Source organism: Globicephala melas, chromosome 15 (genome assembly GCF_963455315.2).
Source record: "Globicephala melas chromosome 15, mGloMel1.2, whole genome shotgun sequence".
NCBI classification, from domain to species: Eukaryota; Metazoa; Chordata; class Mammalia; order Artiodactyla; family Delphinidae; genus Globicephala; species Globicephala melas.
In genome coordinates, this window is record NC_083328.1 from 20,216,578 (window position 1) to 20,238,784 (window position 22,207).

At 48.6% G+C, this 22,207-nt stretch overlaps 1 protein-coding gene across 1 annotated transcript; it reads right to left on the reverse strand.

Moving 5' to 3' along the window:
- Nucleotides 1-88: 88 nt before the first annotated feature.
- On the reverse strand, nt 89-11,670 carry PLK1 (polo like kinase 1). The gene is made up of 10 exons (XM_030871515.2): nt 10,060-11,670; nt 9,213-9,381; nt 8,305-8,449; nt 7,215-7,308; nt 5,647-5,866; nt 2,526-2,681; nt 1,483-1,560; nt 1,127-1,281; nt 841-1,023; nt 89-590 (listed from the first exon to the last, which is right to left on the reverse strand). The coding sequence occupies exons 1-10, from the start codon at nt 10,465-10,467 to the stop codon at nt 384-386; spliced, it is 1,815 nt and encodes a 604-aa protein (XP_030727375.1). The 5' UTR covers nt 10,468-11,670; the 3' UTR covers nt 89-383.
- Between the last annotated feature and the right edge of the window lie 10,537 nt (nt 11,671-22,207).

The window sequence follows — 22,207 nt, forward strand, 5'->3', positions numbered from 1 at the left end:
CAGAGGCTGGGCCGCCAGGGACACCAGAGCAACAGTGTGGCCGGAACCCGGGTGCCAGGCACCCCTCGGGGAACACAAGAAGAAAAAGGAAGATTCATATATGTTTAATGTAATATAAAGGCAAGGAAAAGACAGTCCCGAATTCAATAGCAATATTCTGTACAATTCATATGGTGAGGTTGAGAGGGAAGGGGAAGCGGCCTCAGAACCCACACCGGGACATGTACAAAAATAACTTACACAGCAGCCCCACCTGCAGGGATGATGGAGCTTCCACCCCAGCCCCCAGGGCTGGGGGACACCCCATAAAATAGGGATCTAACCAGCGTGGGCCGAGGTGCTGGTGGGGGGGAGGAGAGTGCCAGTCCAGGGGGGTGGGGGGGCTACGAGGAGGCCTTGAGGCGGTTGGTGGCCGAGCGTGAACTCAGCAGCTTGTCCACCATGGTGCGAGCGTAGCGCAGCCGGCTGGCCAGCTCCTTGGAGCAGCCGTACTCCTCCAGGAGGCTCAGGCGGTACGTGCGGAAGTCCCGCTTCTCGTCGATGTAGGTCACGGCAGCCATCAGCGGGCACAGGATGAGTTTGGTGTGGTCCTGTGAGGGCAGGAGGGGAGCAGGTGGACGGACAGGGGGTTACTGGTGATTGAAGCTCCCAGCTGCCTGTGTGCCTTGGCAGGAGTAGAGGGAAGATATCCCAGTCGATGGTGGGGGGGGTGGGGGGCATTTCACTCCCTTCTGCTGATGCTGCCAAGGACAGGTCCTGTGCCTCCCACTCCCCACCCAATGCCGTGGGCCACTAAGAGGCACAGATACCCGGCCCCAACCCTCCAGGGCTGCAGCTCACCTGGAAGAAGTTGATCTGCACGCAGCCATTACTGAGGTGCAGAATGATGGCGCTGCGGGTGCGAAACCAGGTACGCAGGTAGGGTAGCCGGGCTAGCTCGTCACCTTCCCGGGGCGTGATGTTGGCACCCGCCTTCAGCAAGTGTTCGCTCATGTAGTTTCGGAAATACTTGAGGAGGGTGATCTGGTTGGAAAGTGAGGGAGGGCGTCCGGAGTTAAGAGCCTGTCCCCTGGCAAAGCCCTCACTCCCGGCCAACAGCAGCCCACGCGGGCCAGCCAGCACTCACCTTCTTTATCAGGGAGTTGGGATGGGAACTCACGGTGAGGTAGGACTCCGTGCCATCACGTTCGATGTACTGCAGGCTGTCGCCGTCGTTGTAGAGGATGAGGCGTGTTGAGTCGTTGAAGAGCACTCCCACGCTGTTGTCACACAGCTGGTACCCTAGCGGTAGGTGGAGGGAGGCCTCAGAAAGGGGCCATGGGGGGCAGGGGGCCGTTAGGGGCTGGGACTAGTGAGCCTGGGATGGAGATAGGAGAGTGTCGAGAGAAGAGGACGTGGGAGCCAAGAAAGGCAAGAGCCTGTAACAACTCGAAGGGTTGCTAGGTGGCACCTGAGCCACCGCCACAGCTGGGAGAAACGTACCAAGGCCATACTTGTCCGAATAGTCCACCCACTTGCTGACCCAGAAGATGGGGATGCAGGCGGGATCCTCAGCCTCCTCTGGGACAGAAACAGACAAGAAGATCGATCAGCACCAGCCTCTTCCCCTCTGGTCCACTCAGGCGGCCCACACCAGGGAGCTCGGTCAAGAGGCCTGGAGGCCTCTGCCAGCAACAAGCTTAGACAGGCAGCACCGAAGCAGAAAGTTACAGTGCAGAGCGCCGAGTCCACTCATGCATTCAGCTGACCCATTTAACAAAGGCCCGCTGTGTGCCAGACACCGTTACAGGCAGCGAGCAATGACAAAACCCAGCCCTCCCTGAGCTTGCATTCTGGCTCTAGGGATAGAGACCAATCAAAATAAATGTTCACAGAATATGTAAGTTACTTCTATCATGGTGCAAATCAGTGAGTTTTAAATGATTAAAAAATTGTGAGAAGATAGACAATCCCAGATACGTGAAAATGTTATGTTCTGTGCATGTGACGATCCCTTCTTTTAAATACAATAAACAAATACGGAAACTTTAGAATGTGTTAGATGAGAAGTGTTGTGGAGAAACGAGGCAAGTAAGAGGAGTGGGGGCAGGGAGATGATCATGGAGGTGACTCTGGCGCAGACACGTGAAGGCAGGGAGTGTGAGCCTTGCAGTGATCTGGAGGAAGTGCTTGCCGGGAGAGCAAAGGCCCCGAGGCTGGAGCACATCTGGGTCTGTTATTTCCACTGTCTTGAAGGCTACAGAGGGATTCTCTGAGCAGAGGAGACAGTGCGTGCCAATGTATACAGGCAGCACATGGGGGTGTTGGAAGGTGGGGCGCTTGTGGAGACAGAACAGATGAGTCAGGAAAAGAAGGAAGGGGCCTGACCATGGAGGGCCTGGGCCAGTAAGCTAACTTGTTTGCACTGTAACGTACAGGAAATGGGGGAAGTAAAGGTATTACGGAGCCAGGGGCCTGGACAAGCCACCGGCACTCCGGGGCTGACTTCCCTGCCCTCTCCAGACGCCCTGGCCCGCAGTGCCCACCTTGCCTCACCAGCCCCCGCTCTGAGGGCTTGGAGGCGTTGACGCTGTGCAGCTGCTGCAGCATGTCGCCGAGGTGGCAGTCGACCGCCTCGCTGGCCTCCCGCACCACTGGCTCCTCTTTTTCCCGGGGACGCTCCGGCATGGGGTTCTCTATGCCTGGAAGGAGATGAAACAGTCATTAGCTGGGCAAAAAGGCCGCAGGTTGGGAGGGCCCAGGATCCCTGGCCACAGCTGGTACTGCCCCCAGAGAAAAGCTCTTTGCGCTGCCACTGTTTTAGGTAGGTGCCAGGTTATTAGAGCAGCAGCTGCCCTGCTCATGTGACAGCACCTGGTACCCACTCATTGGTACCTCCAGGGCCAGGCCAAGCCCTGTAGGAAGGCTCATGGCCACACAGAGCCATAGAGCTTCGGACACTCAGACCTCTAACCCAATGCTGGGCCCTGCAGGGCACCTCTGGTCACTCAGGCAGACAGCTAGAAGGCACGAGCAGCTTGGAGCTGCCTGGCTTCAATCCAAGAATTAAAAGCATCTTTTGCATCCAGGAAAATGGAAGGGCTCAGTAAATCACAACCCATCAGCAAGATGGATTTAGCAGGCATTTAATGAAAACGTAAGAGATTTTTTCCACCCTAAAATTTGCTTTATGTACTTACATGTGACTGAAATCTGAAAAGACAGATACACACTGAAATTTTAACATCAGTTATATTTGGGTGGTAGAAGCATGGATGATTTTTATTGTCTTTAGGCTTAAATGTTTCTTTCCCCACCAACATGTGCTAGTTTTCCTTGTGTAATATGAAATTCTTAAGATATTTAAAGATATGAATTTTCAATTGAAAAACTCTATGCTGTGATAAGGACTTAAGTGTGGAATAATAACATATTTGGGACTTGCTTTAAAAACTCTAGCAAGGGAGCTCCCTGGAGGTCCAGTGGTTAGGACTCAGTGCTTTCACTGCCGGGGCCCGGGTTCAATCCCTGGTTGGGGAAGTAAGATCCCGCAAGCCATACAGCACCGCCAAAAAAAAAAAAAACACAAAAAACAAACAAACAAAGAAACCTCTAGCCAAAAAAAGGGGAAGGTGGAAAAGATAAAAACAAGTATGGGCAAATGTTGGTAATTATTGAAAACAGATGATGAATAAATGGGGATTTATGTATTCCAAAAAAATTTCACCTTTATTTTGGCTACGTTTTGAAGAACGCTTTATGTTCAAAAATTAAAACCAAAAGAAAAGAAAAGCAATCCTTAAAATAACAATATTACATTATAGCTCCAAGATTAAATATCCATGAGTCCAAACTGACACAAATAACCAAATAAATAAATGGGAGAGAAGTGACAGCTCTTCCTTACAGGAGAACTCCAATTAATGGATGTAGAAGGAACAAGAAAAGGAGAAAAGTCACCATTAGAATACCACAGTAATAACTGCTGCAGGCAAGATCCACCATGGATGCTAAAATCAGTAGGCTAAAGTCTGAGAAGAGATAGAATCCTTTCAAATTAACTCCTCACAAGGTATTAATTAATCACAAAAGGAAAAACAGTAACTCTGCACTGGAGGTACCACCTTAACCAAGTGATCACCAATCAAAGGGAATAGTAATATAACCAGTGAAAATATCAAAAATTAAAGCCTAAAGAAAAAAGTAATCCTTAAAATAGCAGTATTATAACTGAAACAAATGAACTCATATATTAAATTGGTGCTATATCCACACAGAGAAATAAAGTTTTTCAAGTGGCACTTTTTTTTTCAAGTGAAATATATTCCAAAGACAAATAGAACTGCAAGAAAATAAACATCATTTCATAACATACTTTATAGATGTTGAAAATTCACGTATATAATGTAAGGGAAAAAAATACAAGTATAGGGGCTTCCCTGGTGGCACAGTGGTTGAGAGTCCGCCTGCCGATGCAGGGGACACGGGTTCATGCCCCGGTCTGGGAAGATCCCACATGCTGCGGAGTGGCTGGGCCCGTGAGCCATGGCTGCTGAGCCTGCGGAGCCTGTGCTCCGCAACGGGGGAGGCCACAACAGTGAGAGGCCCGCGTACCACAAAAAAAAAACAAGTATAAAATTAAAGAAGTAAAAATCCTATATTATTATATTTAAATCAGAGACTTATAAATTACCAAAAGAAAATTAAAGTAGTAACTTCACAGTGAAGAAAAAGATTGCTGTAAGAGAAGTTTCATCAATGTTAAATTTCCTGAACTTGATAACTGTGTCCTGTGCTGTGGTTATGTAAAAGAATTGTTTTTAGAAAATATACACTGAAGTATTAAGTAGTAAAGGCCAGAATGTGTACAACTTACTATCAGATGGTTTGGGAAAAGAAATTTAGATATATATATGAGAGAGATAAAGTAAATGTAGAAAAATGTTAATTGGTGGAGAAAAGGGGGAACAAGATACAGGAAGTTTTTATCTATTCTCACTTTTCATAATTTGAAACAATATCAAAATAAAATGTTCAAAAAGTGTGAATCAGAAATAGCAGTGTAAATTCAAGGTCCCCGCCCCCTTCCCAATTATGTATTTCCTAATTCTGTTCTCTGAAGAGATCTAGAAACAATGACAACCCAAACAATGGGATGTGGTTTTGCAAGAAAATGTCCATCCTTTTAAAGAGATGCATACTGAAGTTTATGGGGTAAAATGACAAGATGTCTGGGATTAACTTCAAAAATACTTCAAAGGAACAAAAAAGGAGTGATGGAGCAAACATGACAAATCTTGATAAGTGTTGAGTCTGGTGGGGATGTGGGGTCTACTGCATTGTGCTCTATGTGTACACCTGAAAAATTTCAACATTTTTTCCCAAAGAACCATGCAAGGTGATATTAGCAATTTTTTTTTAAATACAAATTTTTCAGGCATGGCGTTCAGCCACTCTCTTCTTTTGGGGCATGACGGGTCTGATTCCACCATGGTAAGGTCTGTCTTTCCTGACAGGGCTGTGGGGAAGGGCATTTTGCCACATGAGGATGGGGACCACGTATTCAAGGACTGGGGCCTGTCTTACCACACACCTGAGCTATGGGGACCATCCATTCACACAGCTGAGGCCTAGGCTCTCTTGGGGTCTACCCAGACCCCGGTTTACCTTTATTGAGAACAGTGAGAGGCTTCCGGCTGTTGGGGTCCAGGCTACTGGGAGCAATTGAAAACCTGGGCGGAATGGTGAGGCAGGTGATGGGGAGGCGGGCAGGGATATAGCCAGAAGTGAAAAACTCGTCATCGAGCAGCTCCTGAATGGTTGGACGGGCAGTGGGATCTGTCTGAAGCATCTTCTGGATGAGGGAGGCGGCCACGGGGTTGATGTGCTGGAGCAGAGAGGGAGAGACGTAAGTAGGATGTGGTGGGGGACCCGAATGCAGCACTGCCACAAAGAAGCTGCAGCCCCAGCCCCGGCCTCAAATATGCCATGTTCAGCAGTTGAGTCTGGTGGGGATGTGGGGTGCCAAATTTCCACTAGCAGCTTTACTGAGTTCACAAGTGTCAACCTAAGTTGTGAGAATGACAATTTCTCCTTCCTCTTGAGGTCTTTTTCCCAAAATTTGCTCTTGCATAATTCAAGTTGCTCACCACTAGAGCAGCACTTGAGAACACAGGCTTCGAAGTCATAATGACCTGTTTTAAGTCCCACTTCTGTCCCTTAATACTGGCTGTGACAACTAACCCAACTTTCTGGGCCTTTGTAAATTCATCTATAAAATGGGGACACAGCACCAAGCTTGCTGCCCTGGTGAGGAGATCAAACCCAGTGCAGGTCAAATGCACACTAATATTCTAGCATCAACTATGCACTTACTATGTGCCAGCAAAATATTCTAAGCACTTCATATCTATTAGCTCATTTAACCCTCACAGAAACACCCAGGGGGTGAAGATCTCTATCACCATCCCTCTTTTGCAGATGGGGAAACTGAGGCACAGAGAGGTTAAGTGCCTGAGAACACACCCCTATGAATGGTAGAGCCAGCACCCACACGGGGGCATAGTCAGCTGCCAACACCCACACTCGGAACCACTCTGCTCTGTCCAATAAGTGACCCTTTATGACAGATTCAGTCCATCTGTCCTTATGGAGACAGGGCTCTTGGCTTCACACAAGGCAAAGACACCAAACTGGAAAGCAGCCGTACGCCAGGTTGCTGCAGGCTATCCCTCTCAATGCACTCATGCTGGTGGTCACGAAGCACAGCAGTTTGCAATTCTGTGAGCGCTTATTGTGTGCAAGGTGCTCTGGGGTAAGGACTCCATTTTATAGATGGGAAACTGCAGCTCAGAAGATTCAGGCCATCTGTCTATTGCGATCTGGGTGCTAAGTGGCAGGGCCCATCTGAATCAAGACAGTCCACTTCCAAGGCTTAAGCAGCATGTCTCTGTCTGCCTTCTACTTCCTTTATGCTCTCTGTTTTACACACCTTTTGGTTTATCTGCCCAACCTTTTGAGAACCTACAAACTCTCTTCCCCAAGAAAAAATGCTTTTGTGCACATACGTCAGGTTTTGTATGCAATTTCAGACAAGGACCCTCTAAAGCTCTTATGGCTACCCTAGGGGTAGGACTGACCCACCTCTGTCCCCAGGATATGGCTGGGCTCAGTAAATAGCTTTGCGGGGGGGAAATTAAATAAAATAAATGTAAACTTAAAGTGTTTTTAGTCACCTTGGGAATACTGTACTCATTCTTCTTGATCCGGAGGTAGGTCTCTTTTAGGCAAGAGGTCTCGAAAGGTGGTTTGCCCACTAACAAGGTATACCTGTAAGCACAAGGAGGGATTTGGCTCAAGGCTCCTAACCAAAACCCAGATGCTGGAGGAATCCTCTCAGGGCCAGAAAGGAAGTCAGACACCTTCTGGACATTCACTATGACTCTCGGGTCCCGGAGGACAGTCCGCAAGTCCACTGAACAGCCCCAGGAGCCAAGACACTGGCAGGGAGGAGTCCTCAGTAGAATACAGGTGATGAGACTTGGTTCTCATGGGCCAGTGACTTTTCTGCTATAGCCTACACTACAGCACGGCTCCAGAGACTGCCAGCCAACACAAAACAGGTCAAAGCAAGTGGGCTACCTGCTCCTACAGAGGCAGCTCCACGGTTAATAGCTCTGTACTTAAGGTTGCAAGTTTTCATTTGAAAAAGTTCCACTGCAGTGAAGTAGGAAAGCCACTGCGACAACTCATTTCTAACTCTCCAGTACCCAGGGCGACCATGAAAGGGGTGACACCTGAACAGGCCCAACTCTCTGCCTACCACCCACCCACCTCTGATGGCCTTGATCCAGACAGACCACAGGACCTCCTCCTGCCAGCTATAACTCCTGGCCTAACTCCTCCCACCCACTGCTGCTTCCTAGATCAGTGGTGCTACTACTTTATTGTGCATGGAAAAGCTCAAGGGTCTTAAAATCCAGATTCTGACCCAGTCAGCCTGGGTCCTGAGATTCTGTGTTTCTAACGAGTTCCTAGGTGGTGATGATGCTGGTCTGCCATATTTTGAATAGCAAGGGACTAGAGCAAGTTTGTGGAGACCTTCCCTCCCCCATTCCCCAGACCCATGGCCCAGGCTGCAGGAATCCTAAAGGATACACCAGTGAGAAGAAAAGATATGGAAATGAGGCTTCCTTTTGGATCAGTCTGTCCTCTGGAGCAGCCTTCCCAAAGGCAGAAAGGTCTACAGGATAAGGTCTGCCAGGTGAGACATCCAAAAAGGCCTCTGCTGAGGCTGGGTGGGTCCTGAGACAACTCCCAACTTACATGATACACCCAATGGACCACACGTCCACCTCGAAACTGTGCCCTTTCTTGCTCAGCACCTCAGGAGCTATGTAATTAGGAGTCCCGCACAGGGTCTTCTTCCGTTCCCCGTCATACTCGACTTTGGTTGCCAGTCCAAAATCCCCTGGGACAGAGGGAGGAAGAGGGGGGGACTCAGATGCTAGCCTCTGTCATCTGTCAATGCGGACAGCTGGTTCAGGTGTAACCATCAAGAACCAGGGAAGTTTGATCCCTCAAGCCTCTAGTTCTTGTGTGCAGCAAGGCGTGCTCAGGAATCCTCCCACCATGCTAGCCCCAGGGAGGGGCCTCCCAGAGACCCTCCTCACCCCCTCCCTTAGAAAGGAGGGCTTTGCTTCTAAAAGGGAACTGGTAGGGATAGCAAAAGTCACATGCCTTCAGGGATTAAGCAGGTAAATGTCAAGATGGCTACTTGGCAAGTTTGTGAGGAAGTGATAGGGAGGGGTGGGGATTGTGACAAAGCAGAGGTCACCTAAAGGGAACAGCTGCTTTTCAGTCCGACAAAGAGCTGCCCCTGTACTGCTGGAGCACCCAACTGTTTAAAAGGAGCCCCAAATTCAAAATCATGTCTCCCGATTTAAAAAAATGAAAACAAATTCAAATCCTTTTTTTTTTTTTAAATAATACTGTATAGGAGAGCACACACACCAAAACTGCATCTGCAGGCAAGCCACTGGCTTTTGGCTCTTTGTTCTGAATTTCTGTACTAAAGAGAGGCTTCTAGAGGAAATCAACAGCCCAGACTTCCTACCATCCTCTTCCTCCCTCCCTTGTCTCCTTCCGACTTCCTCTCTCCCTCCCTCTCTCCCAGCTCCTCCTCATTCCCATAGAGCATAGTGTCAAGTGTCTCTGCAGGCCCAGCTCCTCACCTATTTTCACCTCCAGATCCTCGTTCAGGAAGAGGTTGCCCAACTTGAGATCTCTGTGAATAACGCGGTTTCGATGCAGGTACTGGCAGCCAAGGACAATCTGACGCAGATAGTAGCGGGCCTCGGGCTCGGTGAGTGCTTTCCTCCGCTTGTGCAGCTCCAGGAGAGACTGGGCGGGGGAGGGAAGGAGGAGTGGGGAGTGGGTACTCAGGCCCAAGGCAGGGAGGGGGTGTCATTAGGTGAAGGCAGCCCAGGACCCTACCGCCCATTCCTTCTACAGGACAACTACGATGTAGACTCTCCCCTAAGCCAGGCCACAACCGTTCATAGCACCCCCTCTCCCACCAGCTCCCTCCCAAGTCCCTTACCTGGGACCCCTCTCTCAGCCCACTCCGGAAGCGCAGAGTCCCCTGTATCCCTGCCCCGGGCCTCTTCGCAGCAGCAGATCCCTTTCCTGACCCCTCTCCTCCCCGAAGCTACTAAGTCTGGCTCCAACTACTTTCTGCCTGACCCAACCCCACTCCGGAGGTTCGGGTCCACAGCACCCCTTACCTAGCAACTCCGGAAGCCCTGGCGTCCATTAGCAGGGTTCTCCCGCGACCCGCACCTCCCCCACTCAGCCCAACTCCCAGCGTCCGGGAGCCGCCTTCCCTAGAGCCAACCTGACCCGGGCTCCACTTAACCGGCACCCCCTCTCCTAGAGGCCCCAAATGCTAAGCACCTCTTTCCCCGAGACCTTCTCCATCCCCAGCTCGAGGTTCCCAGCACCTCCTCCCCAGCAGCTCCGGGTGCGGGCGCCCCAACCCCGGTCCCCAGGCAGCTCCAGTCCCCCAGCAGCGACACTCACCCTCCGGCGGCAGAGCTCCAACACCACGAACACAAAGTCGTTGTCCTCGAAAAAGCCGTGGAAGCCGACGACGTGCTGGTGAGCGAGGCTACGGTGAATGGATATCTCCATGGACATCTTCTCCTTCTGGTGCGGTTTGAGCAACAGCGACTTAGGCACGATCTTGCCCGCAAACACCTCCTTAGTGTCCGCGTCCGAGATCTCGAAGCACTTGGCAAAGCCACCCTTTCCCAGAAAGCGGCCCCGCAGATAGCGCCGCCGGCTGCGCGGGTCTACTAGGACCTCCGGGATCTCTTTCGCCGGCGGGGCAGCCGCCGGGGCTCCGGGAGCTGCAACTCCAGGGACCCCGACTTTCCCTGGATCGGCTGGTGCCCGCGCCAGCTTCCCTGCAGTTGCCGCCGCACTCATGTTCCCGGAATTGCTCAGCGGACCTAGCAAGGTCTGGGCAGAGGCTTGGCAGGGCTCTGCTCCTCCTCGAATTCAAACGCGGCGCCGGGAACGTTACAAAAGCCTACGCGCTACTGATTGGCCGCGGGGATTTAAAATCCAAACCCGCCCGCCGCGCGGCATTCTGGGAGCTCTCTGCACTGCAGCCGCCTTTAAACCCGTACCCAGCCCCTGGGGGAGAAGCTTGATTGACAGGGACTCGCGGACCGAAGACACGTGGGATGCCTGGGAAACCAAACCCGGTGCGGGGACGCCGAGACCGAGCCCCAGGAGGGGGGGAGTTAAAGGTTTTTCCCTTTCTTGGCGGCCGGGGAGCTCCTGCAGTTCACAAGCACCTCCTCCAGGAAGCTTTTCCTAGCACCTTCCTCCACCCCTCACGCCACCTTCTAGATTATAAACTCTGAGAACAGAGACCTGGCAGCGCCAAGAGATAGCTGGCAGAGCCCGAGTACCCACCTCCGAGGTCATCAACTCTCTTCCAAGTCACCCCAATAAACTAAAATCTAAGTAAAAAGAGGATGCTTGCCAGGCAAATGCACCTTCAAGACAAATTCCCTACTCCCCTCCTTCAAATAACAGCAGGGAAGACTAGCATCACCATCACCTGGGAGCTTGTTGTTAGAAAGGCCAAGATTCAGGCCTCAACGCAGACCTCCCAATTCAGAATCTACCCAGTGATTCCCACACATACTGAAGTTTGAAGGGCACAGTACCAGACACCACCCTCCCCCACCCCTGCCCCCAGGCCATTCTGCAAGACAGTTGTCTGGCTGGCTCACTGCTCTATTTCCCAGTGCCTAAAACAGTGGACCCTCAATTGTTCGGTAAGAGGGGAAGGATGGTTGGTTGGCAGAATCCCTGGCAAACTGGTAGGCCAAGGCCAAATTTGGCCTGCAGAGGTGTTTTGTTTGGCCTCCCACTTTTTAAAATTTGGATTCATTTACAGGACTTAAAAATCAAGAGAGCTGGGCTCCCCTGGTGGCGCAGTGGTTGAGAGTCCGCCTGCCGATGCAGGGGACACAGGTTCGTGCCCCGGTCTGGGAAGATCCCACGTGCCACGGAGGGGCTGGGCCCGTGAGCCATGGCCGCTGAGCCTGCGCGTCCGGAGCCTGTGCTCTGCAACGGGAGAGGCCACAACACTGAGAGGCCCAAGTACCGCAAAAAAAAAAAAAAAAAAAAAAATCAAGAGAGCTCACATAAAAATTAAGATTTGTGGTTTTTCCTTAAGAAAAACCATTAGCTGTGGCAACTCTATGCCTACTTACCTTCCCAATTTGTCACAGTTCCCTGTTACCCCTCTTTGCCCATTTGTCTGTCTGGCTTCCGTAGATACTGGAATGGTAACCCTGAGAATTACCCAGGTTAGCAGCTCTGTAGCGTCCAATGGTGTCTTTGCTAGGACTCAGCAAAAGTCAACCATATTACAAGTATCTCTTTATCTGACTCCCAATAAACTGAGAGGCAATGAAGACCTCTTTCCTACCCCATGTCCTAAGCTCTCAGGACAATGCCTGGTAAAAAGGGGTGATTAAAATGTTTTCTAAATAAAAGCAAGTTGTTTTTTAAAACTAAGTTATTGGACTTCCCCTGTGGTCCAGTGGTTAAGGCTCCACACTTCCACTACAGGGAGCATATGTGTTTGATCCCTGGTTGGGGAAGTTCCACATGCTCTGCAGTGCTGCCAAAAAAATAAATAAATAAAATTATGATTTTTTTATCCCTGTAGTGTGTAATATTCTCTTTTATCTTTTTATAAAGTTGAATCTATGTACAAAAAAAGTACACTAGGGCTTCCCTGGTGGCGCAGTGGTTGAGTGTCCACCTGCCTATGCAGGGGACGTGGGTTTGTGCTCCGGTCCGGGAGGATCCCACATGCCGCGGAGCAGCTGGGCCCGTGAGCCATGGCCGCTGAGCCTGCGCGTCTGGAGCCTGTGCTCTGCAACGGGAGAGGCCACAACAGTGAGAGGCCCGCGTACCGCAAAAAAAAAAAAAATTTATTTATTTGGCTGCACCACGTCTTAGTTGCAGCACGAGGGATCTTCGCTGCGGCGTGCAGGATCTCTTTAGTTGCGGCAAGAGGGATCTTTAGTCGCGGCATGGGGGGACTTTAGTTGCGGCATGTCAGCTCAGTTGGGCATGCGGGATCTAGTTCCCTGGCCAGGGGTCGAACCCGGGCCCCCTGCATTGGAAGCGTGCAGTCTTAACCACTGGACCACCAGGGAAGTCCCTATACATATCTTAATGGAACAGCTCAGTGAATTTTCATAAACTGAACACACCCATGTAAACAGCACCCAGACTGAGAAAGAGAACACGACCAACACGCCAGAAGTCCCCCTTGTGCCCTGTGTTGGGGTACCCCAAGATTACCTACCCCCAGTTCAATGATTCACTAGAAGACCCACAGGACTCAGCATATAGTCCTACTCACAGATGGCTATGATTTATTACAGCAAAAGGCTATGAAGCAAAATCAGCAAAGGGAAAATGTGTATAGGGCAAGATCCAGGGGAAACCAGGCACAAGTTTCCCCAAGTCTTTTTTTAGTGGAGTCACACAGGACACAATTAATTCCTCCAGCAATGACTGTGACAACATGTGTGAAATGTTATCTACCAGCTCATTAGAGACTCAACGCCCAGGACTTTTCTAGGGGCTGGTCACGTAGGCACCCTCTGCCTAGCACACACCAAAATTCCACATTCCTGGAAGGAAAGCAGGTATGCAGCATCAACCACATTGTTTGCACAGTTTAGGCCCTGTGAGCAACTCTTATCATTTAGGGAATGGTGAGAACCCTCCTGAAATCCAAGAACCCAGATGCCAGCCAGGGCCAACATTGTGAGCAGGTCTTTCTAAGGAGAGCAGTCTCAGGCCTGCTTGATTAGCTCTCTTCTGCACAGTCCACCTCCTTGGCCCTTAAGGGCCAAATCCACTTTAGAGCAAAATTATTATCAGTAGGACCCCATACAAAAGGGTGAGACCAACCTGCAATATGGATCTCAGTTATGCCTTTCGTTCATGGAAAGGCAGCACTGGGAGCTTTCCTTTTCCTTTGTTTCTGAGAAACAAAGATCATAAATGCCCCCCCCCCGCCGCCACCCACTCCCCCACCACCCTGCCACTTCCCCAAAGCTCCCTAGCTGCCAGGTTCTGTTTTTTCTCATTGTTTCAAAATCAGCATGCCCCGCAGATCAGCAATCCTAACTTTACATTTTTTCAATCATCTCTTATTCTCATCCAGGCCTTTCATCCAGAGACCTGTATGCAAGAGGTACAGAATATTTTTGCAGATAAATATTTTAATACAATTTAACCAGAAAGATATTCAGGAATTGATCAGGATATGTTATGGACTGAATTGTGTTTTCCCCAAATTTATATGTTGAAACCCTAACGTCCAGTATAGAATGTGACTGTATTTGGAGATATGGCCTTTCAAGAGGTGATTAAAGTAAAATGAGGTCATCTGGGTGGGCCCTAATCCAATATGACTGGTGTTCTTATAAGACGAGATTAAGACACAGACACTCACAGAGGGGCAACCATGTGAAGACACAGTGAAAAGGCTGCCAGCTGCAAGCCAAGGAGAGGGGCCTTAGGAGAAACGTGCCACCTCCTGCTCTTGGATGTCTAGCCTCTAGAACTCAGAGAAAATACATTTCTATTGTTTAAGCCATCCAGTCTGTGCTACTTTGTTATGGCAGCCCTAGCAAACTAACAGAGGGTGAAATCCTGAATTTAAAACATTTCAAAGTGGGTTTATATAACCTCCCACCCCTTTTATCCAGAGAAAGCCTAGAAAAGATCAATCCCTTTCCAGAGACGGATACATCTGAATAATCCATCTACCTTACTAAGGTGTGTGTAGAGAGGGAAACGTGAGGAGGTAGAGTAAGGCTATCAGCCCATCGCAGTAAGTTGCAGCTAATCCAGAATGCCAAACACACAAATCAACAGCAGTGAGCTGCCCCCCAGAGAAGGCCCAGAGTCTGATCTGTCAAAAGCAGGCAGAGGGGTGGAAGTCCCTGTGACGTGCCGTCCTCCAACTTGCGGACTGTGGTAGGGATCACAAGTTAGGATGCAATTAGCCTCTGCATTAGATGTAAAGAGCTGATCAGCAGCTTGATTTTAGATGGTCCCATCAGAGAACAGGCCCCTTCCTACGGGTATCGTATGTGACCCAGCTGGTGCAGCCAGCATCCACGATGTATATTTTCATCGTTTAGAGCTCCACAGAAGGGGTCGTAATCTCCAGTGGTCCCAGGGTCTGAGTCCTGTTCACGGAGTCTGGGTCTGCTTTCAGCGCAGCACACCTCCTGCTGCGGCTGAAACTGCATGACAGCCAGGGTCAGGTTTCAGCTTAGAGTCAGGTCCAAGCAATTAGGATCAGTGAATTTGGGATTCCAATCAAGCCAGGTGCTTTCAGGACCAGCAAAGGCATGCTGCAGTGCCGAACAGCCACGGTCCAAGTCCAAGTGACAAGCAAGGCTTCCTTTTTATCTTATCTTTATCAGAGTCCAAACTGACCCACTCAAAAACATGCACATCAAACTGGACAGCCATCAGGCTCTAAGGGTCAGATATTTGATTTCAACACGGCTTATTATCAATTTAACTGCTTTTTCAAAATCCAAATGTGTATTTCCATCCAGAGACTGCCTCTCTTTTCATGTTGTCACCCTCTTTCCAGAGGCTCGAACAGACACAAATCATAGGAAAAATCATCAGTTACAGAGACTTGTCCTAGTTCTAATACCCAAAGAATTTAAATTCCAACCCACCCCTTGATGGTAAAAGCAAGGAAGCTGTACCCCACCAATACCTTCTTCATTTTTGCATGTTTGAGATGGTTCCTCTAGCATTTATGAAATTATAAGCATGTAACATTTTAAATCAATTTTATCATATATCCAGATACAAGAACCACAAAATACAAAGCCATTTTTTAAAAACTTCCCTTTTTCTCTCATTGCAAATTTACACAAACCCCTAGTAGGAAATTCAGCATTTATAGGGCTATCATTACAGGCCTGCAGTGTTAACTCTTTTCTGCACAGGCCCCCTTTCAATTACAACGCCTCAAGGGTATCCACTATCATAAGGTATGATTTATAAGGAATGGATTCAACCAATTAAAAAAAAGTCAGGGAACTCCCTGGTGGTCCAGTGGTTGGGACTGTACTTTCACTGCTGAGGATGTGGGTTCGCTCCCTGGTCAGGGAACTAGGGTCCCGCAAGCCATGCAGCGCAGCCGAACAAAATTTAAAAATTTTTTAAAGTTAGACTGTTTTTCATGCATACATGCAAAGGCCTGTTGAGTACTTACTGCATGTATGTTTTATTTATTCCATTTAGGAACATTTACTAAAAAAATGATGAAGCATTGAAGAAACTTTAATTCCCTTTCATCCTTTAACAGCTGTTTTCATATTCCCTTCTAGTCCTTGTCAACATGGACTTTCAATTTTATATAGCTGCAAGTGTGCCATGTTAATACAATCTATTTGCATGGTACCAGTAATACTACTACTAACAGTGAGCCCTATGGACTTACTATACGTCAGGCACGGGGCTAAGAGCTTTACAGAGATGATCTAATTTAAGCCATACAAAGACCCTAGAAGAAAAGGATTACTACTCCCATTTGAAGATGAGGAAATGAGCACTTGTACATTAGGTTACTTGCCCAAGGTCATGTAGCCAGGAGATAGCAGAGCTTGAATTACAACCCAACTCTGCTGACTCCAAAGCACACCTGTCTGTACACTGCCTCTCAGGGCCTTGTTGTTCTGGCAAGAACCAAATCCCAGACTCATTTGGTTCACTCGCTCACTTGCTCATTCACTCCTACCAAAAAGCAAATACGATGTGTTGGTTAAGCTCATGAACTTAAGAAACCCTGGGTTCAAACGCTGTGTGACTTCAGGCAAGTGACTTAACCTCTCTGTGCCTCAATTTCCAGGTCTATAAAATGGGGATAATTACTGTGCCCATCTCCTAGGATTCCAACTAGGAGATGACATGCCTATCTCCTAGGGTTTTTGTGAAGAGATTCTATGAGGACAGTACTTCAAACAATACCAAGCACATGGCTGTTGTTGTTGTTGTTATTATTATTATTACTACTGAAATAAAAAGAACCTGTACCTATTCCCAGGGAGCTCAAGAGTCTTCAACAGAAAAAAAGAAAAAAAAAGAGTCTTCAACAGGACTTTTCAGTTCCTGGGTCTCTCATATTTTCTTGTTCTCCCCTCTCCTCTGGCCATACTGCTACCTCAGGCTCTTGCTACTTCCATCAAAAATCAGAAAGTGCACCCAGCAGACACCAAAGGCTGAGATGAATGCAGCTGAAGAGACAAGTTGGCAGGGCCAAGAAAACCCACGGGCTTCAGACCTAAGGTTTGAAAGTCAGAGGTGTGGACTCCATTCCTGTGTCTCTCTTTCTTGAATGATTTTCATATGCATGAACCATGTGCCTGATGCCCAATGGCCTTGGAGATACAGAACTAGCTATTTAGTCTCCTCGGGGAAGCAGGATGTCCTGTGCTACCTCTTCTTACTTCAGGGTCCAAGTCAGAGTGCATAATGAAAGCAGGTGTGGCCAACCCGCCAGCAAAAACTTCAGGAAAGCAAAGGACTAACACCGACAGAGCAGAAAGTGCAGTCCTCAGGGCCAAGTGCTTTGCTGCATAAAACATGGACTTTGCAGTCAGATAAGACTTGGCTTTGGGGCTTCCCTGGTGGCGCAGTGGTTGAGAGTCCGCCTGCCGATGCAGGGGACACGGGTTCATGCCCCGGTCCGGGAAGACCCCACATGCCGCGGAGCGCCTAGGCCCGTGAGCCATGGCCGCTGAGCCTGCGCGTCTGGAGCCTGTGCTCCGCAATGGAAGAGGCCACAACAGTGAGAGGATCGCATGCCGCAAAAAAAAAAAAAAAAAAAAAAAAAGACTTGGCTTTGATTCCAGCTCAGCCATTTATTAGCTGTGTGACACTGGGCAAATTTACTTAACCTCTCTGAAGATCGGCTCCCTTGTCTGTATAATGGGCTGTAAAAATCCCTACTTTTTTGACAGTTGGGAGGAGTAAATGTTTTCTAATAAGTGCCTGGCACCCCATAGATGCAAAGCAAGGAAGGGTCAATTCTTTTTCCCAACTCCTCTTTCTGGTGAACTGATTATAAAGGGAAAGATGGTCTTAATTTCACTTTTAATTAAAAAAAATATATATATAGGAATGCTGCACCTTATACAATAGTTTCACTTTCTAATAATATCAATAGTATAAGGTATACCTAATAGTATAGTACACCCAGTATACTATAAGGTGTATCATTCCTAATAATAGTAGTCGTAACTACCATTTACTGAGTGCTTACCCGGAGCCCGTACTCATGCGTCTCATGTACGAATGCATTTAAGCATCATAATGACCCCTACACATCTTCCCCATTTTAAGGATGAGAAATCTGAGGTTCCACAAGGTGAGATAACTTGCCCAAAGTCACAAGGCTAGAAAACAGCAGGGTGGGATTTGATCTGCTGCCCCCAGCATCCACACTCTTCACCACTATGGTGACCCTCAAGAAGGGCCCCTCAGGCCTCCATCAGAGAACTCTGTTTTGTTTTCTGGGCTAAGCTGTAAGATCCCTATGGGCAGGGACTGGCTCCGTCTCATTCTCCACTAGGGCAGTGCCTGACACTCAGTATTTGTTAAATGAATAAATGAGTGATGTAGCCTGTGGTCAGGGCGCCCCCCTCCTAGCCCCAAGGGGCAGCAAGTACACATTCTACAAAAACACAGTCCCATCACTGGGGCTCTAGAAGTGTTTCAGTGATCATGGACTTATGGGAACTGGTCCAAGCTGGCAGGACATTTTGCTGACACCTGTTCTGAAATAACCAGGCCTCTGAACACATTGCTCCAATATTGCCAATGCCATTTCAAGGGTCTTGCAGCTCCACAGCAGCTACCTATAGGATATCAGCCAGCTAGATATGACCCCCTAGTTTTGTTAGATGCAATCTCTCCTGGCAAATGGCTTAGGGTGAGTCAGAACGTGGCTGGAGCTCCACGTTCTGGACACACTGTGGGCTCACACCAGCCAGACCAAGACACCAAGGGAGGCTTCCCTAGCCATCAGGATCGCTGCTTTATAGCTGAGAAACTTCCAAGGATATGTTAATAGGAGCAATGTTTGTCTGATTCATTTCAAGTCTGTCATCACCCAGATGAGCCAGAGTCACTAAGAAAGGCACTGTGGCCTCGGCTCTAAGTGAACTGGCTCATGCAGAAGTGACTAATTCAGAAGCCACCACAGATCCCAACCAACCACAAGGGCCCTGTGCAGCCACGTGAAACAGAATCGGTCAACAGGAGGTTCACAAGTCAATTGTTCAACCTGTTCCCTGCACCCAGGATCCTGCAATGTGAGACTTATCTGGGGTAGGGTGGGGACCAGGGGTAGGGGGACTCACATCCAGGTAATCAACCATGAAGTATGTGCCGGATACACACAGGCTCACGCCTGCCTCCTCAGGAGCTCACAGATAGCATGCACTCAGACAAGAGCACAGGTACATAACTAGAATTCTACCAAGACCTTGACAAGGGCCCTTCCATAAGGTGCTATGGGGCCCATGAGGAAGCAGCTCCAGGCAGAGGAGCATCCTCCAAATGGCTCTTTATTGAACACTCCACTTTGGCTAAGCAACATCCTCTCTGTGCCCCCAATCCAGGCCCAGGTACCCCTCAGGAGGTACTCCCTAAGACCAAGAGTAGTGAGAGATTGGGCAGGGGATAAGGCTGGGCAAAGAAGACATCTGGAGAAGGGGAAAAGGTCTGAACTAGACACCTGATGATTTTTACTGCCTGGCACCCATTCATCTCCTCTTCTGGTAAAATCACCCCCACCACAGCCACCAGGCACCAACTCTCAGTCCATGTGGGTATGTGCCCCAGGCCCAGCCGATCAGTGTATTCCATCTTCCTGGCCACAGTGGCTACTTGAGGCTGGATACCTCCAATCTGGACCAGTGAGAGCCAGGTCCAGGGGTTCTGTCAGAGAAGGGGAGCTCTTTCTACCAATAACTGGAGCTGCAGCATCACATTGTGAAGGCTTGAGAATGAAGCCAACTCAGAGAAAAGCAAAGTCAAGAGCTGAAGAGAGACAGGTCCCTGATGACGCTTTTGTGAGTGCTGGGATCCAGCACAAGGGCAGCTCTAGACTTGGCCTTATCAGCTACATGAGCCAATAATCCCCTCTCTGCCCTAAGCCAACTGGAAAGAGTCCCAACCAAGGTCTCTTCCATCTCCACTTTTCTAGGAGTATTCTGAGGACAAAGCGACTCTCTTCTCTGGGGTTATAAAGTAATTGTCTGGTGAGAGATTGTCCCTGGGGTGAGAGCCACCATGGAGACAGAGTCCAGCTGGCTTTTCCTAGGATACACACAACTGTCAACACACTTTCAAACAGTATCAGTCCATAATTATAGACTCCTTGGCTATTCGTAGTAGCCATTGTTTTTGTCTTCCCAGCACCTTGTTTTGGAAATGGGCTCTGCTGTTTCTCTACAATGCAGGGATGGAAGAAAGGTCATGACCCAGATCAGGTTAATCATAGGGCCACACACTCTTGGCCACAGTGGGCTCACGACAAACCAGTAAGAACCTTTCTCTGGAATTTTCCAAATTAGAACTGGAGGGAAGAAACCTTTCTTTCAGGGTCACCAAGCTGGAAGGATGCAAATCTGGAGCTGTAAGCTGCCACGTGCCCTGATGCATGGAGAAAGCCCACTTGCAGCAGCAGAAAAGGAAGCCAACACACAGGCCTGGGGGGGCCGGCTTGCTGTCTCCCCACGTCCACTCTCTCCCTCTCCTTCTACTACCAGAACCTCCCTCCTCAGAGTTTTGGCTGCTCAGCTAGACACTAAATTTACAGCCTCTCTGGCAGCTCAATGTGGCCACATGACAAGACAGTAGAAACTTGGGTGCCTGATGACACTTCCCTGGACCACCTGCCTATTGCTGCACTGTTAGGTGAGTGAAAAATAACCTTCTCTTTCATATTCAAATAATCTTCTGTATTTTGATGGTTCACAGCCCAATCTATACCACTACTAATGTGAAGGTGAAAAAGATATAAAAGCAAAGAGCCCTGCTGGGGTTTAAATCCTTGGATATAGTTGTCCCTGCAATGATAAGTTATCACTTATGGGGTGCTTCTAAGTGCCAGGAACTGCCCACAATGTTTACATGCAGTACCTCATTTAATCCATTCCAATTCTATGGGGTGCTACTGTCATTCCTACCGTACAGCTTACAATGGGAGGGCATAGACAGATTAATTAACTTGCCCAGGGTTCACATTACATTGCTTCTCAAGCTAGTCTTTTCCGTGATTTGTTGTGTAAGCCAATAAAGCCCCTTATTTTGCTTAAATTGGTTCAAGCTGGATTTCTGCCACTTGCAACAAGCGATCTAATTGGATTTTTGTCTAATCTAGTTTCTGTGTTCCTTTATAGAGTGCAACCATGTGGTACAGAACTGTATGATGCAATTTAATGGCTGCAAGCAGGATAATTCTCCCAAGAAACTGGCTCCCATTTAACTAGTCAGATCACAATTGTAGCTGCAAGACAACAGGGCCCATAGCAAGAAGACAGTCTTCTCAGAGGGAGCATTAGGTTTCCTGCCTGTGGCAGACATTGCCGGATGGGTCAACAATACCCATTCCCAACCCCCTTTTCCTTGCCTGCCTGAAAATGCTTTCTGTACAGCAAGGGCTGGTCAAATGATCCAATTTGGGCAATGAAAAGTATTAGAACATGGAGGGATTCCTGCATAATGATTAAAAGTATGGGCTCTAGGGCCAGAATGCCTGGATTCACCATCACCTTAGCTGTAGAAGTGTGGGCAATTTACTTTACCTCTGTTCCTTGGGGAGGAAAACTGGACCTACCTCACGGTTATTGTGAGGATTAAAGGAACTAACAAAGGTAAGAACTCAGAAGAGTACCTGGTACATGGTAAACACCATAAACGTTAACAGTTGTTATTTTTATCACCTGTCTGTGTCAAAATGGAACAATCTCTAAGGTACTGTTAAGTAAAAGCAGCAAGGTGCAGGACAGCACATCTAGCATGTGCTCGCATCTGTATGAATACAGAGGTTGGTGTGTATGTGTGTATCTGCTTGTGCCAAGCGTAGACTAACCACTGGTAGGACAGATCAAAAACTGTTCTGAAAAAAAAAAAAAAAAAGAAAAGAAAAAAACTGTTCTGAGGGCTTCCCTGGTGGTGCAGTGGTTGGGGGTCCACCTGCCGATGCAGGGAACGCGGGTTTGTGCCCCGGTCCAGGAGGATCCCACATGCCGCGGAGCGGCTGGGCCCGTGAGCCATGGCTGCTGAGCCTGTGCATCTGGAGCCTGTGCTCCGCAACGGGAGAGGCCACAACAATGAGAGGCCCGCGTACAGCAAAAAACCCCACAAAACTGTTCTGAGTAGTTGTCCCTGGGAAGTAGAACATGGGACTGGATTCTGGGTTGGGAAAATCTACTTCATTGTAGGTCCCTTCTTTACTAACTGGACTGGATTTTTGGAATCATGTACTCAAATTACTTAAAGATTTTTAAAATACTCAGAAAAAAAAACCCCATTTTCTCTTAATTTTGGTTGTTCACCAACAAAATGGACAGTCAAA